We start from the raw sequence: 21570 nt of genomic DNA, 5'->3' as shown, positions 1-21570 counted from the left end.
ATCAAGAACATAATAGGATATCGAGCACAATTCAATTAAGCACTAGCAATGGGTTATTTAATGAAAACCTGCAGCAGATTCCAATCTTACCCCTGGGTGCACGTTTAGTTGTTTGCCCTAGCATTAAACAGCTGATTCAAATCATCAAAGCTTGATGATGAGTTGGTTATTTGAATCAGCTGTGTCGTGCTAGGGCAAAAAACCCTGGTCTATCCCTGAAAGTGTAGCAAGACAGAGAGAGAGCTGACAGTGATACATAGTATAAGAAGACCGGTATAGGGAAGGTGAGTAAGAAAGACACAAACATCTGAATGAAGATTATTTTCAAGCAAATAAATACAAATAATGATGTCCAACTGAAGATTAATTTAAGATTCCTTTATTTTTTAGATAATGCCTCGTACAATGCTCTTGACTCATACAATGCCTAATAAATGTGTTCAGTGAACGTAAAATATTTAATGTGAAAATAAATCCCAGTATGTTGACCATTATTCAATGACTTGAAACAGATCATTTTAATGTGCTTTGCTCATATATTGTATGCATATCCAGCATATCATTTCTCATACATATAACTCCAGGACTATATATTCTCTTGAATCCAGGATTTGAAAAGTTTGAATGAAAACATAACAGTCTTCTAGAACCTATAAATCCATACAAGGTCTAGTCTCTTGCGGCAGACTGTTGCACACGCAAGATTTGGTTCCGGGTTCCAAGACTCTGGACTGCATGATAGTATAATAGGGACAGCATGACACATTCAGATCATCAGATAGAATATGACATCATCAAAATCAAACGTCCATACTTCCCAGCTTGTTTTGAAAGTTTAAATCGAACAGACAGAAATGATTTAAAATTGATAACCAATGTCTAAAGAGCAGAGCTGTATAGATTTTTTAAAACATTATTTACATAGAAATTAAAGTCAACTAATACAAGGGTTTTTAGGTCATTTTGAAAAATCTGCCATATAATGTATGTCATCCATGACGCCGACAAGCCGTACTTCTCATTAATAATATCCACAATCCAACAGGAGGTTGAGAGCAGAAAAATACCATCCCTGTGGTCATCAGTCCTGTCATTGTGAGTGTTTGAGATCGACTACAATACATTGGAGTCGGACTTCATGGGATCCCTGATCTACAAATCACCTTGCATCCCAAATAACTACACATTCTCTGATCAATATTGGCCATTCTGCGTCTGGAGCCTTTCTCAAACTGATCCCCTCAAACGCGCTTAAGATTCTCTCCCCTCCCCTCCCCTCTCCTCATCCCTCCTCTCTTATCCAAGGTAAGGATGATCACTCTGGAAGTTGTAGTCTGGACACACTTTCTGCACAAGCTTATAATCGATACTGAAGAAGGAGATGAAGATGCAGATGACTTTAAATGGTTTGGCGCAGAGCCAGGCGGCATGGGACTGAGTGTGCTCTGAGAAGCAGGTCTGGGAGGGGTCGTAGAGGCAGGGCTTGGGCTTCTTGGAACGGTTGGTCTTCTCGTACTCCACCCGGCAGTTGAAGGTCTTTATCTCTTTGGGGTCGATGGTGGACTGGTGCGGGGTCTGTTGTTGGGTGATCTGGGTGAGCTCTGGGTGGAGCTGAGCGTGGAGGCCTGGTTGATGGTGCTGCAACACCTCGAACTCCACCACCTTGGTGGGAGGGACAATACTGACAGAGACGTTACCGAGACTGGACGAGTTGTGGCGGAAGTAGACGGTGAACGTGCCGTTGATGTGGTCCACGATCTTCCCCGTGACCAAGAGGCTGAACTTCATGGTCTTCACGTTGAAGTAGAAATCCCCCCAGCCAAAGATCTTCTTGGTCTTCTGGGCCGTCTTAAGTGAGGGTTTGCGTTTGTTGCGGTAGCCTGTCTGGTCGAGTAGGAGCGACTGATTACGAGCCCAGTCGTAGGGGTTAAAAAAGCTGTAGGTGGGGGTTTTCAGAGGAGGCTTCATGGGCGGGTTGCCGACCCCGTCCATGCCGGTGGAGAAGATGCGGGAGGTGGTTTGGTATGGGGGTTTGACTCCCCCTGTAGCCCCTCCGCCGGTGCCGACGGCTCCCTCTCCCATGCCATACGGTAGGGTCTTCATCACTGAGCCTGCTGGACCCAGGTCTAGTCCAGGGTAGCCCTTGGCCACCTGCTTCTCCAGTCCCTGCGCCTGAGGAGAGAGAGAGGGAGAGAGACAGAGAGAGGGGGGAGAGAGTTAGTGTCAAGGAATATTGATTATCATTCATCTCATACACTATGCAGGTTGTTAGATGACTTGGATGGCTTTTCTTCATCCTCCGATTCCAACCAGACACAAAGCATCTATTTTTATAATGACAATTTGTTGTGGATGTTGTTTTACACAGTAAAGCAGATTTTACATGTGAAGATAATGGACGGGTTTGTTCAGACAGGCGACACAGCTTTAATCCACAGTCTAGTAAGTGGTTATTCACAGAGGTGATTGACTAGACATCTTCTCTTGTTCTCCCTTCATGTCTCATCAATCATGTCACTGCCAAACACATAGACTATGAAGCACTGTCACATACACACATTCTGCCACACACCCCAGAAGATGACGGTTTGACGTTTAAAATTACAGCTTTTTTTAAAGGGTTATAACACCAACACAAGCTCCTCACAACAGAGACACATCGCAATCCAGCTACAGTATAAAATTATCCTAATAGATAAACAAACCATCAAACAAGCAAAACCAAAACTCAAAAAAAGAGAGCAACACCCCCCACAGTCAGACGTCGGCGTAAATACTCATGCAAGAATGATTTTTGTCTCCTAATTCTGTCTGACCAAACCAGCGAAGTAGAACAGACAGGTTTGTGCCAAAATTCTGCTCATTTGCTATCAATCATTAATCCCAATAATAACCTCATGTTGCCATTTGTCTCAGACTCCTAATACAGTACTCAATACACACATTAATGTATCTACGTCTGCGTTCCAACTGGCACTATATGGTGCATCACTTTTGACCAGGGCCCATAGGGTTTGGCCATAGGGCTCTGGTCAAAAGTAGCGCACTGTATAGGGGATATAGGGTACCATGTGGGACGCAGACACTCATTCAATGAATGTATGCATTTCTCCTGCTCATTCATTAACATGAGGACAAGCGGGCCTCAGCAGTCTGGTTTTAAGGTGAATTGATCGGGGTGAAATGACTGGAAGTATATTGAGCGCTGGCTGAATTAATTAAAAGACAGATGTTGATGAATGGCTATTGATCTGATAACGAGTTGCTGGTGGATTTTTAACAGTCGCTGGAGTCCCCTGGGTGGGTTGCTATGTGTGTGTGTCTGAGGAAGGGGGGGGGGGGGGGGGGCAGTGAACTCACAGAATCTAAATCAAAGATAGGTAACATGGACTTGACTGCGAGATGACCGAGAAAGTCAGTATGTGTCTAAAAACCTATTTAAACATAATTTGCATAGAAAGGCACAGTAAAAGTTTAAGACTGAACTTTGCGCATGACACAAGTAATTTTTCCAACAATTGTTTACAGACAAATTATTTCACTTATAATTCACTGTATCACAATTCCACTAAGTTGACTGTGCCTTTAAATAGCTTGGATGATTCCAGAAAATGATGTCACAGCTTTAGAATCTTCTGATAGGCTAATTGACATAATTTCAGTCAATTGGAGGTGTACCTGTGGATGTATTTCAAGACCTACCTTCAAATTCAGTGCCTCTTTGCTTGACATCATGGGAAAATCAAAAGAAATCAGTCAAGACCGCAGAAAAAAAATTGTAGACCTCCACAATCCTTGGGAGCAATTTCCAAACGCCTGAAGGTACCACGTTCATCTGTACAAACAATATTACGCAAGTATAAACACCATGGGGCCAGGCAGCCGTCATACCGCTCAGGAAGGAGACTCATTCTGTTTCCTAGAGCGCGTACTTTGGTGAGAAAAGTACAAATCCATCCCAGAACAACAGCAAAGGACCTTGTGAAGATGCTGGAGGAAACAGGTACAAAAGTATCTATATCCACAGTAAAACGAGTCCTATATCGATATAACCTGAAAGACCGCTCATCAAGGAAGAAGTCACAGCTCCAAAACCGCCATAAAAAAGCCAGTTTACGGTTTGCAATTGCACATGGGGACAAAGATCATACTTTTTGGAGAAATGTCTTCTGGTCTGATGAAACAAAAATAGAACTGCTTGGCCATAATGACCATTGTTATGTTTGGAGGAAAAAGGGGGACGCTTGCAAGCCAAAGAACACCATCCCAACCATGAAGCACGGGGGTGGCATCATCATGTTCTGAGGGTGCTTTGCTGCTGGAGGGACTGGTGCACTTCACAAAACAGATGGCATCCTGAGGTAGGACAGTTATGTGGATATATTGAAGCAACATCTCAAGACATCAGTCAGGAAGTTAAAGCTTGGTCGCAAATGGGTCATCCAAATGGACAATGACCCAAAGCATACTTCAATGACCCCAAGTTGTGGCAAAATGGCTTAAGGACAACAAAGTAAACACAAAGCCCTGACTTCAATCTTATTGAACATTTGTGGCCAGAACTGAAAAAGTGTGTGCAAGCAAGGAGGCCTACAAACCTGACTCAGTTATACCAGCTCTGTCAGGAGGAATGGGCCAAAATTCACCCAACTTATTGTGGGAAACTTGTGGAACCTGTTTGACCCAAGTTAAACAATTTAAAGGCAATGCTACCAAACACTAACTGAGTGTATGTAAACTTCTGACGCACTGGGAATGTGATTAAAGAAATAAAAGCTGAAATAAATAATTGTCTCTACTATTATTCTGACATTTCACATTCTTAAAATAAAGTGGTGATCCTAACTGACCTAAGACAGGGTTGTTTTACAAGGATTAAATGTCAGGAATTGTGAAAAACTGAGTTTACAGTTTTTTTTGATTGCTTAAGCACGATTTTCAAAACAGGGCCCGTGTTTTCAAAACACTACACACAATTAGCACAACCACACACCCAAATAGCAAAACACCACAGATCCTTTGCAAAATTAAACACTCTTGTAAAAACTATACACTTCTTTTTAAAAACCACACTTTGTTACCATATGAAACACACACGTTTCACATTACTATACTCTGTTTGCACGAGTTACACTCTGCTGTGATAAACCTAAAACACTTTTAGCACTTCTACTTCCCTATGATTAGAGTAGGCTACTATCAACAAAGTACAAATATAATGTAAATTCACCAAACACTACAAAAGACCAATGTTGCAGACTGAAGAAACTAATTTATTTCTCAACACGCCCAAAATGTTGACATGGAGATTCATAATACTGTAACCAAACGTCACTTTACATATTGTAAGTTCAAAAAAATAAAATAAAAAATAACTAGACATTGTCTCTTCGCCTAGCTGGATCTGGCCAGAGAATTTCATCAACATCGCAGGCAATGTTGTCATTAGCAAGACACCTTGGAAAGAAACGTCTTGAATGACGAATCCATCCTTGCATTGAAGCTACCTCCATCTGGTCACAGCCCTCCTCCATGGCTTGGATGAGGGGTACCTCAGCCTGGAACGGAGATCATATACCTTCCACCGCCATGCCGAGAAAAAATCTTCTATAGGGTTGAGGAATGGAGAGTATGGTGGAAGATATAGGACGGTGAAATGTGGATGTTGCTGAAACCAGATCTGAACCAGAGCAGAGCGGTGGAAAGACACATTGTCCCAGACAACAATGTATTGCATATGATCGACTTGATTTGCTGCTGTAATGTTGTGCAATTGGTCCAAGAATGTAAGTATGTGTTGTGAGGGCCCATATAGGCATGACTTTGGAGGACCCCATTCTGTGTAATGGCTGCACAGTGTGTTATATTACCCCCACTTTGCCCTGGGACATTGACTATAGCCCTGTGGCCATTGATGCTTCTTCCCCTCCTTCGTGTTCTCGTCAGGTTGAACCCAGCGTCATCTACGTAAATGAACTCATGCTGGATCTCCTCTCCATCCATTCGTAAAACTCTGAAAAACAGTGTCAGGCAAAATTGTGTAGTTCAGTGTAGATCTAGTATACATATTACAGTACAGTAAAAGATTATGAGACAGTATGCAAGATCACACTGCTAAAGTGAATACATACCTCTGCATAATCATGCCGCAGTCGTTTCACCCTTTCAGAATTGCTCTCGAAAGGCACTCAATACATTTGCTTCATTTGAATACGTTTTTATTTTAGGATGCGTGCCAGTGTTGATGTTGAGACCTGATGGATATCGTTGAAAATGGCGTGGTTATTGACAATGTTAGCTTGGAGCTGCTTGAGTGTTATAGCATTGTTGGCCAAAACCATGTTTACTATCTCCCTCTCTTGCTGTTCTGTGAACATAGGAGGTCTTCCCCCTTGTTGTCCCTGACCCTCAATCCTATTTAGAAAAAAATCAGTATACAATAGTACAGTAATTTCACAGGAAAAGGTAACAGAAGTGCTGATAGTGCATAGAATAGAATACAGTACTGTAAGCAAGTAAGTACTGTAAACCGTGCAGATGTTTTTGATATGATGATATTTTTACAATACCTATTTTCCAGTCTAAATGTTCTCATCACACTTGCCACTGTATATCGGCTTAGATTTGGCTGTACGCGCAGTCCAGCTTCCCTCAGCGTCAAGCCGTGGTTGACAACGTGGTCAACCAGTGTTGCGTGGATCTCATTTGTCAGATTCGGTCCTCTTTGAGCACCTTCTTGTCTTCCTCTTCCTCTTCCTCCCCTTCCTCCTCCTCCTCATCCTCCTCGTTCTTTTCCTCGTCCTCGTTCTCCTCGTCCTCCTCGTTCTCCTCATCCTCCTCGTTCTCCTCCTCGTCCTCCTCCTCCTCCTCCTCCTCCTCCTCGTCTTAGTCTTACTCTTTCTCTGACTCTTTCCATTGTGCTTGAAGACCGATGAACTCACCTGCTGCTTTTTATAGTGCTTATACACCTGATTGGTGTGTCTACAATTAAGCAAACGAGTGTTTGCACACCTGATGACTGTGTTGAACCAATTGGTTGGACGGTGTGGTAATCTGACAGTCAGTGCTTTGGTATTGCAAGGACGTGACTTCATGATAGATTTTTGTGTGTAATGTATGTTAAGTGTGTTTAGTGTTTTGCAAATCACTGTGTGTAGAGTTTTGCAACAAGTGTGAGGTTGACAATGTGCTTATAGTTGTGCAAATATGGGCTGATGTTTTGCTTCTTGAGTGTAAGGTTTTGCTAATAGTGTACTACTCTTAATTTTAGTGTGTAAGCAATCCAAAAAAACTGTAAATGTATTTGGCTAAGGTGTACGTAAACTTCCGACTTCAACTGTACGTAGGTGTAGTGTATTTCCAGTGTATTTTGTTACATGTCATGTAGGTTTTAGCATAATTACAATAATACATTATACATGTATGCCCTGTAATGAATGTACATGTAACACATGCATGCAGAGTTTTACCTTCTCTGACAGCCATGTCAGCAGTGCTGTCAGGTATCGCCATGTGTGGCAATCTCTCAGACTAACACTGAATTACACAGCATTATTAGACCTAATCATCACAGCTCTGTTAGCATGGTGTTATGCAGAGGCTCCGTGTGTGTGTGTGTGTGTGTGTGTGTGTGTGATGAACATAGTGGTTATTATGTTATTATGGTTCCATGATCATCACACCAGCAAGGAGCCTGAACTCAAAATTGGAGCTTAAGAGGTCAGCTAAATCATACACCTCACTACAATATCCAGCCTACATAGGATGTACGGTGCCTTCAGAAAGTATTCAGACCCTTGGACTTTTTACAAATGTCGTTGTGTTACAGCCTGCATTTAAAATGTATTACATTTAGATGTTGTGTCACTGATCTACACACAATACCTAATAATGTCAAAGTGGAATTATGTTTTTAGAAATGTTTACAAATTAATAAAACATGTCAACCTGAAAAAAGCTGAAGAATTTTCTTAACAAGTCAGATAATAAATTGCATGGATTAACTATTTCTGCAATAATGGTGTTTAACATGATTTTTTAATGATTACCCCATCTCTATACCCCAAACCCCAAACATACATCTGTGATAGGACAAAAACTAAGGATGGATCAACAACATTGTAGCTACTTAACAATACTGACCTAAATGATGGAGTGAAAAGAAGGAAGCCTGTACAGAATAAAAATATTCCAAAACATGCATCATGTTTGCAATAAGGCACTAAAGTAATACTGCAAAAAAATATAGCAAATAAATGAACTTTTTGCCCTAAATACAAAGCATTATGTTTGGGGCATATCCAACACATCACTCAGTACCACTCTTCATATTTTCAAGCATTGTGGTGGCTGCATCATCTAATGGGTATGCTTGTCATTGGCAAGGACTGGGGAGTTTTTTAGGATAAAAAGAAGAGGAGTAGAGATAAGCACAGGCTTTCCAACAGACACGGGGAGACAAATCTACCTTTCAGCAGGACGATAACGTTACTCACCAAGACGACATTGATTGTTCCTGAGTGGCGTAGTTAAATTGGTATGGAAATCTAAAACAACACTTGAAAATGGCTGTCTAGCAATGATCAACAACAAACTTGACAGTGCTTGAAGAATTTTAAGAAGAATAGTGGGCAAATATTGTACAATCCAGATTTGCAGCACCCTTAAAGACTTACCCAAAAAGACTCACGGCTTTAATGGCTGCCAAAGGTGATTCTAACATGAATTGACTCAGGGGGTTGAATACTTATCTAATCAAAATATATTTGTGTTTTATTTTCAATTAATACTTTTTTGTTGATACATTTTTATTCCACTTTGACATTACACAGTATGCTGAGTAGATCACTGACAGAAAATACAATTAAGTCAGTTCAGGACAAATTCTCATTTTACAATGACGGCCTACCCCGGCCAAACCCTCCCTTAACCCGGACGACACTGGGCCAATTGTGCGCCGCCCTTTGGGACTGATACAGCCCGTGATACAGCCCGGGATCAAACCAGGGTCTGTAGTGATGCCTCTAGCACTGAGATGCAGTGCCTTAAACCACTGCGCCACTAGGGAGCAAAATCCCACTTTGTAACACAACAAAATGTGGTCGGGTATGAATAGTTTTTGATTCACTGCACTCCAATCAAATTATCCAATTAGTTCAATGATGTATGTTCACTGTATATATATGTTTATAGCACAATATTTCAGAATGATTTTATGATACATATAATGTGATTAAAAACAATCCACAGTTATTCAAAAAAAAATAAGCTAATGATCCTCTGTGGCCGAATCATGATTTTTGGTGTAGTAGCCTATTTTGAATGATTCATATTCATTTATGTATAGACAGGTATAGGCTAATTAGGTTACATCATTTCGGCAATTTAATTCAATTTACTTTAGGGTAAGCTTAGTGAACTCATCAAACCACATTTTGGAGTCCATTCACACATTTTTTATGCTTCTGACATGCGGTGACAGGGTTGGGTAGGTTACTTTCTAAATGTAATCCGTTACAGTTACTAGTTACCTGTCCAAAATTGTCATCAGTAACGTAACTTTTGGATTACCCAAACTGAATCTGATTACATTCAGTTACTTTTAGATTACTTCCCCCTTAAGAGGCATTCGAAGAAGACAAAAATGTATGTTACCAATTGAACGACATCTATTGCAGGATAAATCATTGTTAAAGTTTACATAGCTGGCCATATCGATGTCAAATTTTACTTCATGGGTTGGTTATGTAGACTTATTCTAACCCATCGCTTTCTACTACATATAATAATAGGATTAAACTATATCTTTGCATTAATATATATAACTTATATGTCCAAAAATTGATGTAGCCACTACAGATTGCCCCTTTAAGTCTATCAAAAGTGTGCGACTTTGAGCATGTGTCCCTTGGGCCTATGGGTGTATTTTTTGTCAGCATGAATTTGAGTAATAAAAGCCCTATTTTTATTCCATAGGCTGGGATCTGCACTATGCAGCTGTTACATGAGCACATTTTCACTGGCTGTCCACTGGTTTCAAAAACAATGATTGATAGGCAGCCAAAACTTCTTGAATTCAACTATTATTGGGTTCAAATACCCATTTAGATTTGTGAATAGCCATCCACAACAACCACAATACGTAAGGCGCAAATAGCTAAATGAGAGAGTAGCAGTGTGATTCACATCAATGTGCTATGTAGATATCAATAATAATTTATATCCATATCGCCGTAGACTACACCACTGCTGTCATCCTTACCTCCAAGCGTTTATTCAAGTTGGTTAATCTTTGGATGCCGACAGCAGTCGCACCATTGGAATACATAACTTAGACTGTAGCCTACAAAATTCATTTTTCTGTTCTTTTCCCGCGATCCATCAAACACATAGCGGTCTCTGACTTGTGGTTAGAGTCGCTCAGGTGGAACGAACTTAAACTTGTGCCTTTTCCAATTATGATTTGAATGTCATTGAGAAAACAGAGAAGTGTCAAAGATTTTTTTTCACTAGGTAATCCATGAAGTAATCATCTAGTTTTTCAAAAGTATCTGTAATCTGATTACAATATTTGTGCTGGTAACGTAACGGATTACAGTTACAGTTTTTTTTGTAATCCCTTACATGTAACGGATTACATGTAATCAGTTACTCCCCAATCCTGTGCGGTAATGATAAAATGTGATGGAATAGCCTAAAGCTTTCTTGACATTTTGTTTCAGTAATTGTTATAGGCTCATATTTAATCGGTATGGTAAATAATTATTTTGCTGGGATGTTGTACTGGACCGTACCGCCTTACTTTCACCCTTGCATACACCTCACAGCAGATACAATATCCATGTGATAACCTGGACTTGTCATTTCCATTTCAGCAATCGAAGCTGGATCCCGAAACAGAAAAAGGTTGAAGTATAAAACAGACAGAGTACCCCCTTTGAATGCGTCAGTGAGGAGGAGTCCTAAATACTCCTATTTTATATGACGAGTCAGTACAGGATATTCATCCTTACAGAGAGATTTAAGATTTAATCTGTCCATCAAAAGTGACTATCTTGAATCAAAGACACACACTAGATAGAGGTTGGTAAGGACTAGGGCTGTTACGGTGACCATATTACAACTACACCGGCGGTCACTGAGTCATGAAGAAATTCAAATTCCATGTGACCGTTTAATCACAGTAATTGGGCTACTCCAAGCTCTGATGCTGCTGGTGGTCATGAGTAGCCTACAAAACTTGCTAACCGCCTGGTACTCAGTACGCTATTGTCCCTCTAATCACTCTGACATCAATGCAAATGTAATTGAAAATCTAATCAAACACTTCATGAGAGCCCATGAGCTCATGTTGTGCAACATTTCTATAGGCTATGCAATTGCGTGAGTAAACAGAGTGAAGACCTTTATTAAAAAGAGGGGGATCCCATCAGCTTTCTATAAGCTAGGCCTACTATATTTATACCTCAACTTTCCTAGTATTAAGCACATTGCTTGTCTTTACAACAGGAGTATAGCCTACCTAGCTGGCATGAAAATGCTATTTAAGTGCATACATGACATTTATTATTTTCCCCCTGCCCCTGTTTTGATACAGATGCATGATAATGGCCCATTCTAAATTAAAACAAATTTCACACATTATTTAGTATATGTAAAGACAAGAATAGTCTGATGGGTGACATTTTTAGCCTTGCACTTGTAAATTATATATTATCACTTGCGAAAAATGCCCAGCATAAGGCAAGAAACAATGCATACAGTGCCTTGCGAAAGTATTCGGCCCCCTTGAACTTTGCGACCTTTTGCCACATTTCAGGCTTCAAACATAAAGATATAAAACTGTATTTTTTTGTGAAGAATCAACAACAAGTGGGACACAATCATGGAGTGGAACGACATTTATTTGATATTTCAAACTTTTTTAACAAATCAAAAACTGAAAAATTGGGCGTGCAAAATTATTCAGCCCCTTTACTTTCAGTGCAGCAAACTCTCTCCAGAAGTTCAGTGAGGATCTCTGAATGATCCAATGTTGACCTAAATGACTAATGATGATAAATACAATCCACCTGTGTGTAATCAAGTCTCCGTATAAATGCACCTGCACTGTGATAGTCTCAGAGGTCTGTTAAAAGCGCAGAGAGCATCATGAAGAACAAGGAACACACCAGGCAGGTCCGAGATACTGTTGTGAAGAAGTTTAAAGCCGGATTTGGATACAAAAAGATTTCCCAAGCTTTAAACATCCCAAGGAGCACTGTGCAAGCGATAGTATTGAAATGGAAGGAGTATCAGACCACTGCAAATCTACCAAGACCTGGCCGTCCCTCTAAACTTTCAGCTCATAAAAGGAGAAGACTGATCAGAGATGCAGCCAAGAGGCCCATGATCACTCTGGATGAACTGCAGAGATCTACAGCTGAGGTGGGAGACTCTGTCCATAGGACAACAATCAGTCGTATATTGCACAAATCTGGCCTTTATGGAAGAGGGGCAAGAAGAAAGCCATTTCTTAAAGATATTCATAAAAAGTGTTGTTTAAAGTTTGCCACAAGCCACCTGGGAGACACACCAAACATGTGGAAGAAGGTGCTCTGGTCAGATGAAACCAAAATTGAACTTTTTGGCAACAATGCAAAACCTTATGTTTGGCTTAAAAGCAACACAGCTGAACACACCATCCCCACTGTCAAACATGATGGTGGCAGCATCATGGTTTGGGCCTGCTTTTGTTCAGCAGGGACAGGGAAGATGGTTCAAATTGATGGGAAGATGGATGGAGCCAAATACAGGACCATTCTGGAAGAAAACCTGATGGAGTCTGCAAAAGACCTGAGACTGGGACGGAGATTTGTCTTCCAACAAGACAATGATCCAAAACATAAAGCAAAATCTACAATGGAATGGTTCAAAAATAAACATATCCAGGTGTTAGAATGGCCAAGTCAAAGTCCAGACCTGAATCCAATCAAGAATCTGTGGAAAGAACTGAAAACTGCTGTTCACAAATGCTCTCCATCCAACCTCACTGAGCTCGAGCTGTTTTGCAAGGAGGAATGGGAAAAAAATTCAGTCTCTCGATGTGCAAAACTGATAGAGACATACCCCAAGCGACTTACAGCTGTAATCGCAGCAAAAGGTGGCGCTACAAAGTATTAACTTAAGGGGGCTGAATAATTTTGCACGCCCAATTTTTCAGTTTTTGATTTAAAAAAAAAGTTTGAAATATCCAATAAATGTCGTTCCACTTCATGATTGTGTCCCACTTGTTGTTGATTCTTCACAAAAAAATACAGTTTTATATCTTTATGTTTGAAGCCTGAAATGTGGCAAAAGGTCGCAAAGTTCAAGGGGGCCGAATACTTTCGCAAGGCACTGTATATTTAATGAATTTATTTGCAAATTATAGTGGAAAATAAGTATTTGGTCACCTACAAACAAGCAAGATTTCTGGCTCTCACAGACCTGTAACTTCTTTAAGAGGCTCCTCTGTCCTCCACTCGTTACCTGTGTTAATAGCACCTGTTTGAACTTGTTATCAGTATAAAAGACACCTGTCCACAACCTCAAACAGTCACACTCCAAACTCCACTATGGCCAAGGCCGAGAGCTGTCAAAGGACACCAGAAACAAAATTGTAGACCTGCACCAGGCTGGGAAAACTGAATCTGCAATAGGTAAGCAGCTTGGTTTGAAGAAATCAACTGTGGGAGCAATTATTAGGAAATGGAAGACATACAAGACCACTGATAATCTCCCTCGATCTGGGGCTCCACGCAAGATCTCACCCTGTGGGGTCAAAATGATCACAAGAACGGTGAGCAAAAACCCCAGAACCACACGGGGGTGCCTAGTGAATGACCTGCAGAGAGCTGGGACCAAAGTAACAAAGCCTACCATCAGTAACACACTACGCCGCCAGGGACTCAAATCCTGCAGTGCCAGACGTGTCCCCCTGCTTAAGCCAGTACATGTCCAGGCCCGTCTGAAGTTTGCTAGAGAGCATTTGGATGATCCAGAAGAAGATTGGGAGAATGTCATATGGTCAGATGAAACCAAAATATAACTTTTTGGTAAAAACTCAACTCGTCGTGTTTGGAGGACAAAGAATGCTGAGTTGCATCCAAAGAACACCATACCTACTGTGAAGCATGGGGGTGGAAACATCATGCTTTGGGGCTGTTTTTCTGCAAAGGTATCAGGACGACTGATCCATGTAAAGGAAAGAATGAATGGGGCCATGTATCGTGAGATTTTGAGTGAAAACCTCCTTCCATCAGCAAGGGCATTGAAGATGAAATGTGGCTGGGTCTTTCAGCATGACAATGAACCCAAACACACCGCCCGGGCAACGAAGGAGTGGCTTCATAAGAAGCATTTCAAGGTCCTGGAGTGGCCTAGCCAGTCTCCAGATCTCAACCCCATAGAAAATCTTTGGAGGGAGTTGAAAGTCCATGTTGCCCAGCAACAGCCCCAAAACATCACTGCTCTAGAGGAGATTTGCATGGAGGAATGGGCCAAAATACCAGCAACAGTGTGTGAAAACCTTGTGAAGACTTACAGAAAACGTTTGACCTCTGTCATTGCCAACAAAGAGCATATAACAAAGTATTGAGAAACTTGTGTTATTGACCAAATCCTTATTTTCCACCATAATTTGCAAATAAATTCATTAAAAATCCTACAATGTGATTTTCTGGATTTTTTCTTCTCATTTTGTCTGTCATAGTTGAAGTGTACCTATGATGAAAATTACAGGCCTCTCTCATCTTTTTAAGTGGGAGAACTTGTACAATTGGTGGTTGACTAAATATTTTTTTTCCCCACTGTATATATAGAGTACAGGGAACATAAGGTTGAATATATTATTATAGACCTGCTACATCTACTGTCTCTTTTATACTTTGACATTTCAGCTAGATCTACTGTCTTTATTATATTATGACAGACCAGCTAGATCTACTGTCTTTATTATATTACAACAGACCAGCTGTATCTACTGTCTCCATTTCACTTTGGCCATTGTTGTGGGCCTGCCCTCCCCTCAACAGCCTCAAATAGGCTATTTCATGTGGGTTGGTGTGGGGCGGCAGACACACGCATCTCACATTTCATGACATTACATGTTTATATATTGCTTCTGAAATTAAAAAAAATCATAATAATATTATATTAATTAATAATATTTTATATTATTAATTTCAAACAAGGGCATTAGCATGAGAAGAACTTACCAGTCCAAAACGGTGACATTGTTCCTCTTCTGAAGGCACGTTACAGATTATACACAGTGGCTACAACGGTGTCCTCTCCGTTAAAAAAAAAAATCCTCCACTTGGGAATCGCTAAATGAATCGTCCTACAACAATCTCTGTCTCACTTTTCCAATCAATTTCTTTTCAAATTGTGTGTACATCTGTATATCTGACTTAGATTTAGCTTTCCCTGACTTAATCGCCATACTGATTGATATATAAACAGCTGAATCTGCACTTTGCCAAAACAACGCTGTGCGTAAAATGCGTAGCTCCTTCCAAAATTAAACTTCAATAGCGAATGACTCTCTTTACGCTGGAGTTTACGACATGGGTTGGTCTTCCAACACACAACCATTGCATACTGCCGTTTACCTCAGCTCATTGGCTATCTACCCAGCTAGATTTCAAGACGATCAGTGGTCATTGGGTTAAAATACAGTCAATCAACAAAACATCATTGGTGCATTAGTGAAGTCATTACTTCTTGTCTTCAAATCGGTTTCTTTCAGTCAATACGTCCCGCGAAATGGCCCATCAGGTTTGGTTGTGTTACAAACAAACCAGTTGATTGCAATGAAACCAAACATGACTGGAAAAGTCACGTTCTGTGTGGGTTATTTACCTGGAATGTGTCGTCGAAAATGGAATGAGACGGAATTCACGACACAAGCAGTTCACAAAATGTTTTGTGTTAGGCTATAAAAACTGATTTTCTCAAACAAAAGATAATTCATTGTGTGAGCATTGGGATTGCAAACAGACGAAGATCGTCAAAGGTAAACAATTTATTTCTAATGCAGTTTTTGATTGTTACGCCTGTGCTGGTTGAAATTGTTTTTTTTATGGGGCTCTAAGCTCAGATAATCGCATCGTATTCGCAGTTGGATTAGCAAGATTCTAGGCTTTCGATACATGTGAGACACTTGTATTTTCATTAATGTTTAATATGACTATTTACATAGCGATCACCATATGCTGTGGAATTTCAGCCCGCTACCGGGTTCCGTGCTCAGAGAGGTTAAAAGATGTGGAACTACATGCACGCTGCGCATTGGTTGATTTATGACAGGGAGTTTGAGGATAGCGAGCGTGACAGCCTACTCATCTTGTTGGCTGACGAAAAGTAAATGTGGACAGTTCTTCCAATGTCTTCAATATGCGCCTCGGAATTGGATAAGGATGTGCGCAGTTGAGTCCCTGATGTGTCTGTCTTCACTTGTAGCCTGTGAGAAACACTCGATCAGAGAGCCATGTGAGTGAGAGGTGCCTCAGAGCATGCAGCACACAGGGAGAATGGAATACAAATGATTATATTCAGCCCAAGGGCAAAATGGCCACTGGCCGCAAAAGGCATGGATTTTTTTAGGGGGCATCACGGCCACACAAAGGCGATGTAGCCGTAAAATTATTAAGTGCTTGTCAAGTTGTGAATAAGAGATTGATGAAGTGTGTACAGCCTGCACAAAAAAACAAAGCACAGCTCATGCCTTTCATGCAACTTTTTTTTCAAGTCATCATTAGAGTTGCATCACGCAGCCTTAGAATGTATAAAAAATCTAAACATATAGCCCAATGTTTATATCACAACTAAAGTTACATTAGTAACTCTAAATGAAGCATAAAGTGCCTGTTTCTTTGTTAACCGCTCGACACAGAATAGCCGCATGGGCACACTCTCTTAAATTGTTTGGAGAAAATATCCTTTCTATTTTTTTTCAGCTTTGTTCAATTGTATTCTTCATACTACAGTATAAAATAAGATAAAATAATGCCACCAGATTCTAAGCAAATCTTGGCTGCTAAATGAGTGTAGCCCACAGCCATATCACATAGCCAGATCAGGACCTAACATAAGGACAACACTATTCTGTTCTTCTGAAATAGACTACATTTTCTTCATATCATGTTTCTTTAGACCTGTCTAAAATAAATAATTGATTTATTGTGAGGGTGTAGGTTATATTACATGGATTTATTAGACATTTTAAAATGTAGACGTTCCAAAGCTCTGCATCAGTTGATTGTAAGGCTATGTGTGGAAGTCAGGAGTTGCTAAATGTGTTTATGTTAATTAACAGTCAATTACCGTGAGATGGGCAGTTATTTGCTTGACAATCACCGGCTGATGAAATTTCGTGACCGCCACAGCCCTAGTAAGGACACTGCGCCGAGGTTAGTAAGCTAAAGATATGGTTCATATTTTAAATCAAAGACACACTGGGTAGAGGTTGGTAAAGGGTGAAATGGCTTCTCTCACATGGGGAGCAGATAATGTTTTAGCAAATTAGCCACACGCCAGGAGATCACACAGTGAGGTCAAAGATTAGGGTTGAAAGTATGGAGTCAGCAATGTTGCTTCAAACACGGCAGGAAAGGGGGGGGGGGGGGGGGGGGTATAGCTATACGATCCTTTTAAAATCAATGCTGGTTGTTGCTGAAAGGACTATGCGGAATAAATAAAATAATTAAAAAATATATATATGTCCAGAAATGTATATACACAGTAGGCCTAAAGCTATTTGTTGAAATCTAAATTAAACACATACACAGTATATTCCACTTTTCACAGACTGGAAAATCCAGACCAGTGGAGGTGCATAAATCCGCATTAGCTACATGCAGAGCCTTCGGAAAGTATTCACACCTCTTGACCTTTTCCAAATGTTGTTGTGTTACAGCATGAATTTAAAATTGATTACATTGATACAATACACCCAGTCACTACAGAGATACAGGCATCCTTCCTAACTCAGTTGCCGGAAAGGAAGGAAAGCTCTCAGGGATTTCACCATGAGACTCATGGTGACAGTTGTAGAGTTTAATGACTGTGATAGGAGAAAACTGAGGATGGATCAATACCATTGTAGTTAAAGTACTCCACATAAATAACATAATTGGCCTATGGAGTGAAAAGAAGGAATCCTGTACAGAATATAACTATTCCAAAACCTGCATCCTTTTGCAACAAAAAAACGTGGCAAACAAATCAACTTTTTGTCCTGAATACAAAGCATTATGTTTGGGGCAAATCCAACACAACACATTACTGAGTACCACTCTCCAGATTTTCAAGCGTAGTGGTGGCAACATCATGTTATGGGTATGCTTGTAATCCTTAAGGACTGGGGAGGTTGTCAGGATAAAAAGAAGTGGAATGGAGCTAAGCACAGTCAAAACCCTAGAGGAACACAAGGCCAGATCTACACTGGAGTTGCTTACCAAGTAGACAGTGAATGTTCCGGAGTGGCCGAGTAACAGTTCTGTCTTAAATCTACTTGAAAATCTATGGCAAGACCTGAAAATGGTTGTCTAGCAATGATCGACAACCATTTACAATTTTGAAAAGAATAATGCGCAAATGTTGCACAGTCCAGGTTTGGAAAGATCTTAGAGACTTAACCAGAAAGACTCACAGCTGTAATCGCTGCCAACGGTGCTTCTACAAAGTATTGACTCAGGGGTGTAAATACTTATGTCATTATGGAGTATTGTGTGTGTAGATGGGTGAGAAACAATATCTATTTAATCACTTTTGAATTCAGGCTGTAACACAACAAAATATGGAATACGTCAAGGGGTATGAATACTTTCTTAAGGTACTGTAAATACACAAAGTAATTCCGCAGTACCATTAAAAAAAGACTTAAGTACTGGAGGCCTACGCCTGAAAAGCTGACAAATATAGCCGTCCCTCTGACTCCCTCAGATAATAATCATAAAACGGAGTGAAGCAATCTTTCCCTCTTCTCTGACAGAAATAGGTTTCTTCACACCATACAAGCACTTCGAATCAACCCAATAATCTCATTCACCAAACTCAGTTCACCTCTAAGGGACAGGTGGTCAATTGAAGTAATGCATCTGTGTTATTTGGCATGCCAGCATGATATATGTCAGCAACGTTTCACAGCTAAGATGATTTTACACAAGATTCTCTCTCAGACGCCCCCCCCCCCCCCCCCCCCCCCACCCATTTATTTGCCAATCTTATGGTTTGGGAGGGGAACGGATAAAGATGGAGGGATTTTTTTTTTCTGGTAAAATCTTGTATACATTTGTATGATACAGGCAAGAAATTTGCCAGGAAGAGAATTGAATTACGAGACATTACAGGAGAGAGAGAATAAGCTAAGGAAAATGTTATTACTGAAGAGGTGAGATGAGAGAGAAGCGCAAGAACATGCACTTTCTCTAGGGGATGTTGAAACATTAATAACACTTTAACTTCATTTGGTGGGTCTACGAGCAAAAAGCATCTTAGTACACTGTTTAGGAAAGAGGAGCGCAGAGCTAGCCGATCAACTGTAAGTGCATACAGAGAGAAGCAGGCTCTGTCCCAAATGGTACCCTACTCTCTGTGTTTTGCACTACTATTCCAGGGTCTTTTGACCAGGGCCTATCAAGCTCTGGTCGTGAGCAATGCACTATATATGGAAGAGGGTGCCATTTGGGAAGCACTTGCAGTGATTGGAAAGCCAAAGCATGTTCGATGCAGCAGGAAGAAAGTAGGTTCATACTCACTTATCAAATGCCAGAGGGTTAGGGTGTCAGGTGAAATTGACTTCTGATGTGTCAATGACTGTTACAATTAAGATCTATTTTCATCATTAGGAAGCTTTGGATCAATGAGCTGGCAGCTGCAATGGTCTGATCCTTGATCTACAGTTCACTCATACTTACATTTATCCTTTAAAACCTATCCTCCTCCTAGAGAGAGATAGATTGAGTGAGTAAGTGACTGTGTGGCCAGGGGATGTGGCCTGCCCTGCCTGCCCACCATCCCATGGCTGACATTGCTCTCTCTCCCAGAAGAGTAATATGAGGATACATGACTCTCTCTCTATCTCCCCCCCATAGGATTGATAGTCGGAGGATGAGTGCAGCCCATCTTGGAGCACTTGACCCACCAGGCTGTTCGTTTGCTTAATTGGAGTTTTATTTGTGACAATCAATTCATTTCTATCTCTCCCACTGCCCTCTCATCTACCATTGATCTGCTGTCACTGAGAAGAGTCAAATTGACCCCCCCATCCTCTCTCTCTCTCTCTCTCTCTCTCTCTCACAGACACACACACACACACACACACACACGGCCTCCCGAGTGGCACAGTGGTCTATGGCACTAGTTGTGCCACTAGAGATCTTGGTTTGAGTCCAGGCTCTGTCGCAACCAGGAGACTCATGCACAATCGGCCCAGCGTCATCCAGTTTAGGGGAGATTTGGCCGGCAGGGATGTTCTTGTCCCATCGTGCTCTAGCGACTCCTGTGGTGGTTCTGGCGCATGCATGCTGACATGGTCGCCAGGTGTACTGTGTTTCCTCTGACACATTGGTGTGGCTGGCTTCGGGGATAAGTGGGCTGAACTGAGGTGGCGCGAACTCACATTCAAAGTCAAACCTGCCTCATCCAAGGGAGTGAGACCCACTCTGACTCTTTGTCAGTCACTCAGTCAGAACAGAAACACAGAAAGGTAGAGAGAGCAAAAAAAGGATTGAGGCCAACGCTGCTAAATGTGTGAAATTAACCAACTTATTTGCTTAAAGTTCAGCTTCTGCTGGTCCAATGCTGTGTCTATGTCTCTGAGAAATGACAGATCAGATGCTTTGGTGCAGTCAAGGTAGGAAGAAAACAGAGAAAGACACTTACGCACACTGACACAGATGATGTATGTAGCCTCATGTATGTAGCCTAATGCTGCCAGTTAGGGCTAATATTTTGGCAGTATATTGTATGAAATATACTGAACGAAAATATGTGAAGTGTGAATGTGAAGTGTTGGTGTGAAGTGTTGGTCACATGTTCCATGAGGTGAAATAAAATATCCCATGAGGGCGCGAGCCTCCTGCTAGCCTGTGATTGATCTGTGTCAGCATGTGGTCCTGTGTGACGATAAATGTGCTAGTCAGAATGGATCACTATTTTATTAAATATCTTGATTTGTAGCTAAATTGAAAACAATTCACTGTGGGGATTGAACTTGATCGTAATAAATTCAATTTAACGGCCAAAAGGGCAATCTAAAATGTTTGGCCTTTCTTGTGATCGTAATTTACATAAGCTTTCTAGGGTAGGCCCAGGCTTTTGGCGCCGTTAGGTTGCTACCCAGTAGCCAACCAGCAGAGCTCGTGACATCAGGTTCCAGACCAGAGACTAGGGGCGGATTACATTACATAACCACCACCACTGAATGCTGAAAAGTCCAGCCTATATCCCGCTTATTTCGTACACTGAAAACCCATCACTTCTTGGCATGATATGATACCATGACTATGAGGTTTGAAATTATACCATGACTATGAGGTTAAAGGG

General features: G+C 41.0%; 1 protein-coding gene across 1 annotated transcript in view; it reads right to left on the bottom strand.

The window, feature by feature from the left end:
* Positions 1–367: 367 nt before the first annotated feature.
* Positions 368–21570, bottom strand: part of LOC110527699 (neurexophilin-2-like) — a 106501-nt gene continuing 85298 nt past the window's right edge. Inside the window, exon 2 of the mRNA XM_021609154.2 lies at positions 368–2172. Within this exon, the coding sequence (XP_021464829.2) occupies positions 1297–2172 (876 nt within the window). The 3' untranslated portion in view covers positions 368–1296. The remainder of the gene's footprint in view (positions 2173–21570) is intronic.

The sequence above is a fragment of the Oncorhynchus mykiss genome, chromosome 7 (genome assembly GCF_013265735.2).
Source record: "Oncorhynchus mykiss isolate Arlee chromosome 7, USDA_OmykA_1.1, whole genome shotgun sequence".
In the NCBI taxonomy this organism is placed as follows: Eukaryota; Metazoa; Chordata; class Actinopteri; order Salmoniformes; family Salmonidae; genus Oncorhynchus; species Oncorhynchus mykiss.
This window is presented reverse-complemented; position numbering and strand designations above follow the sequence as displayed.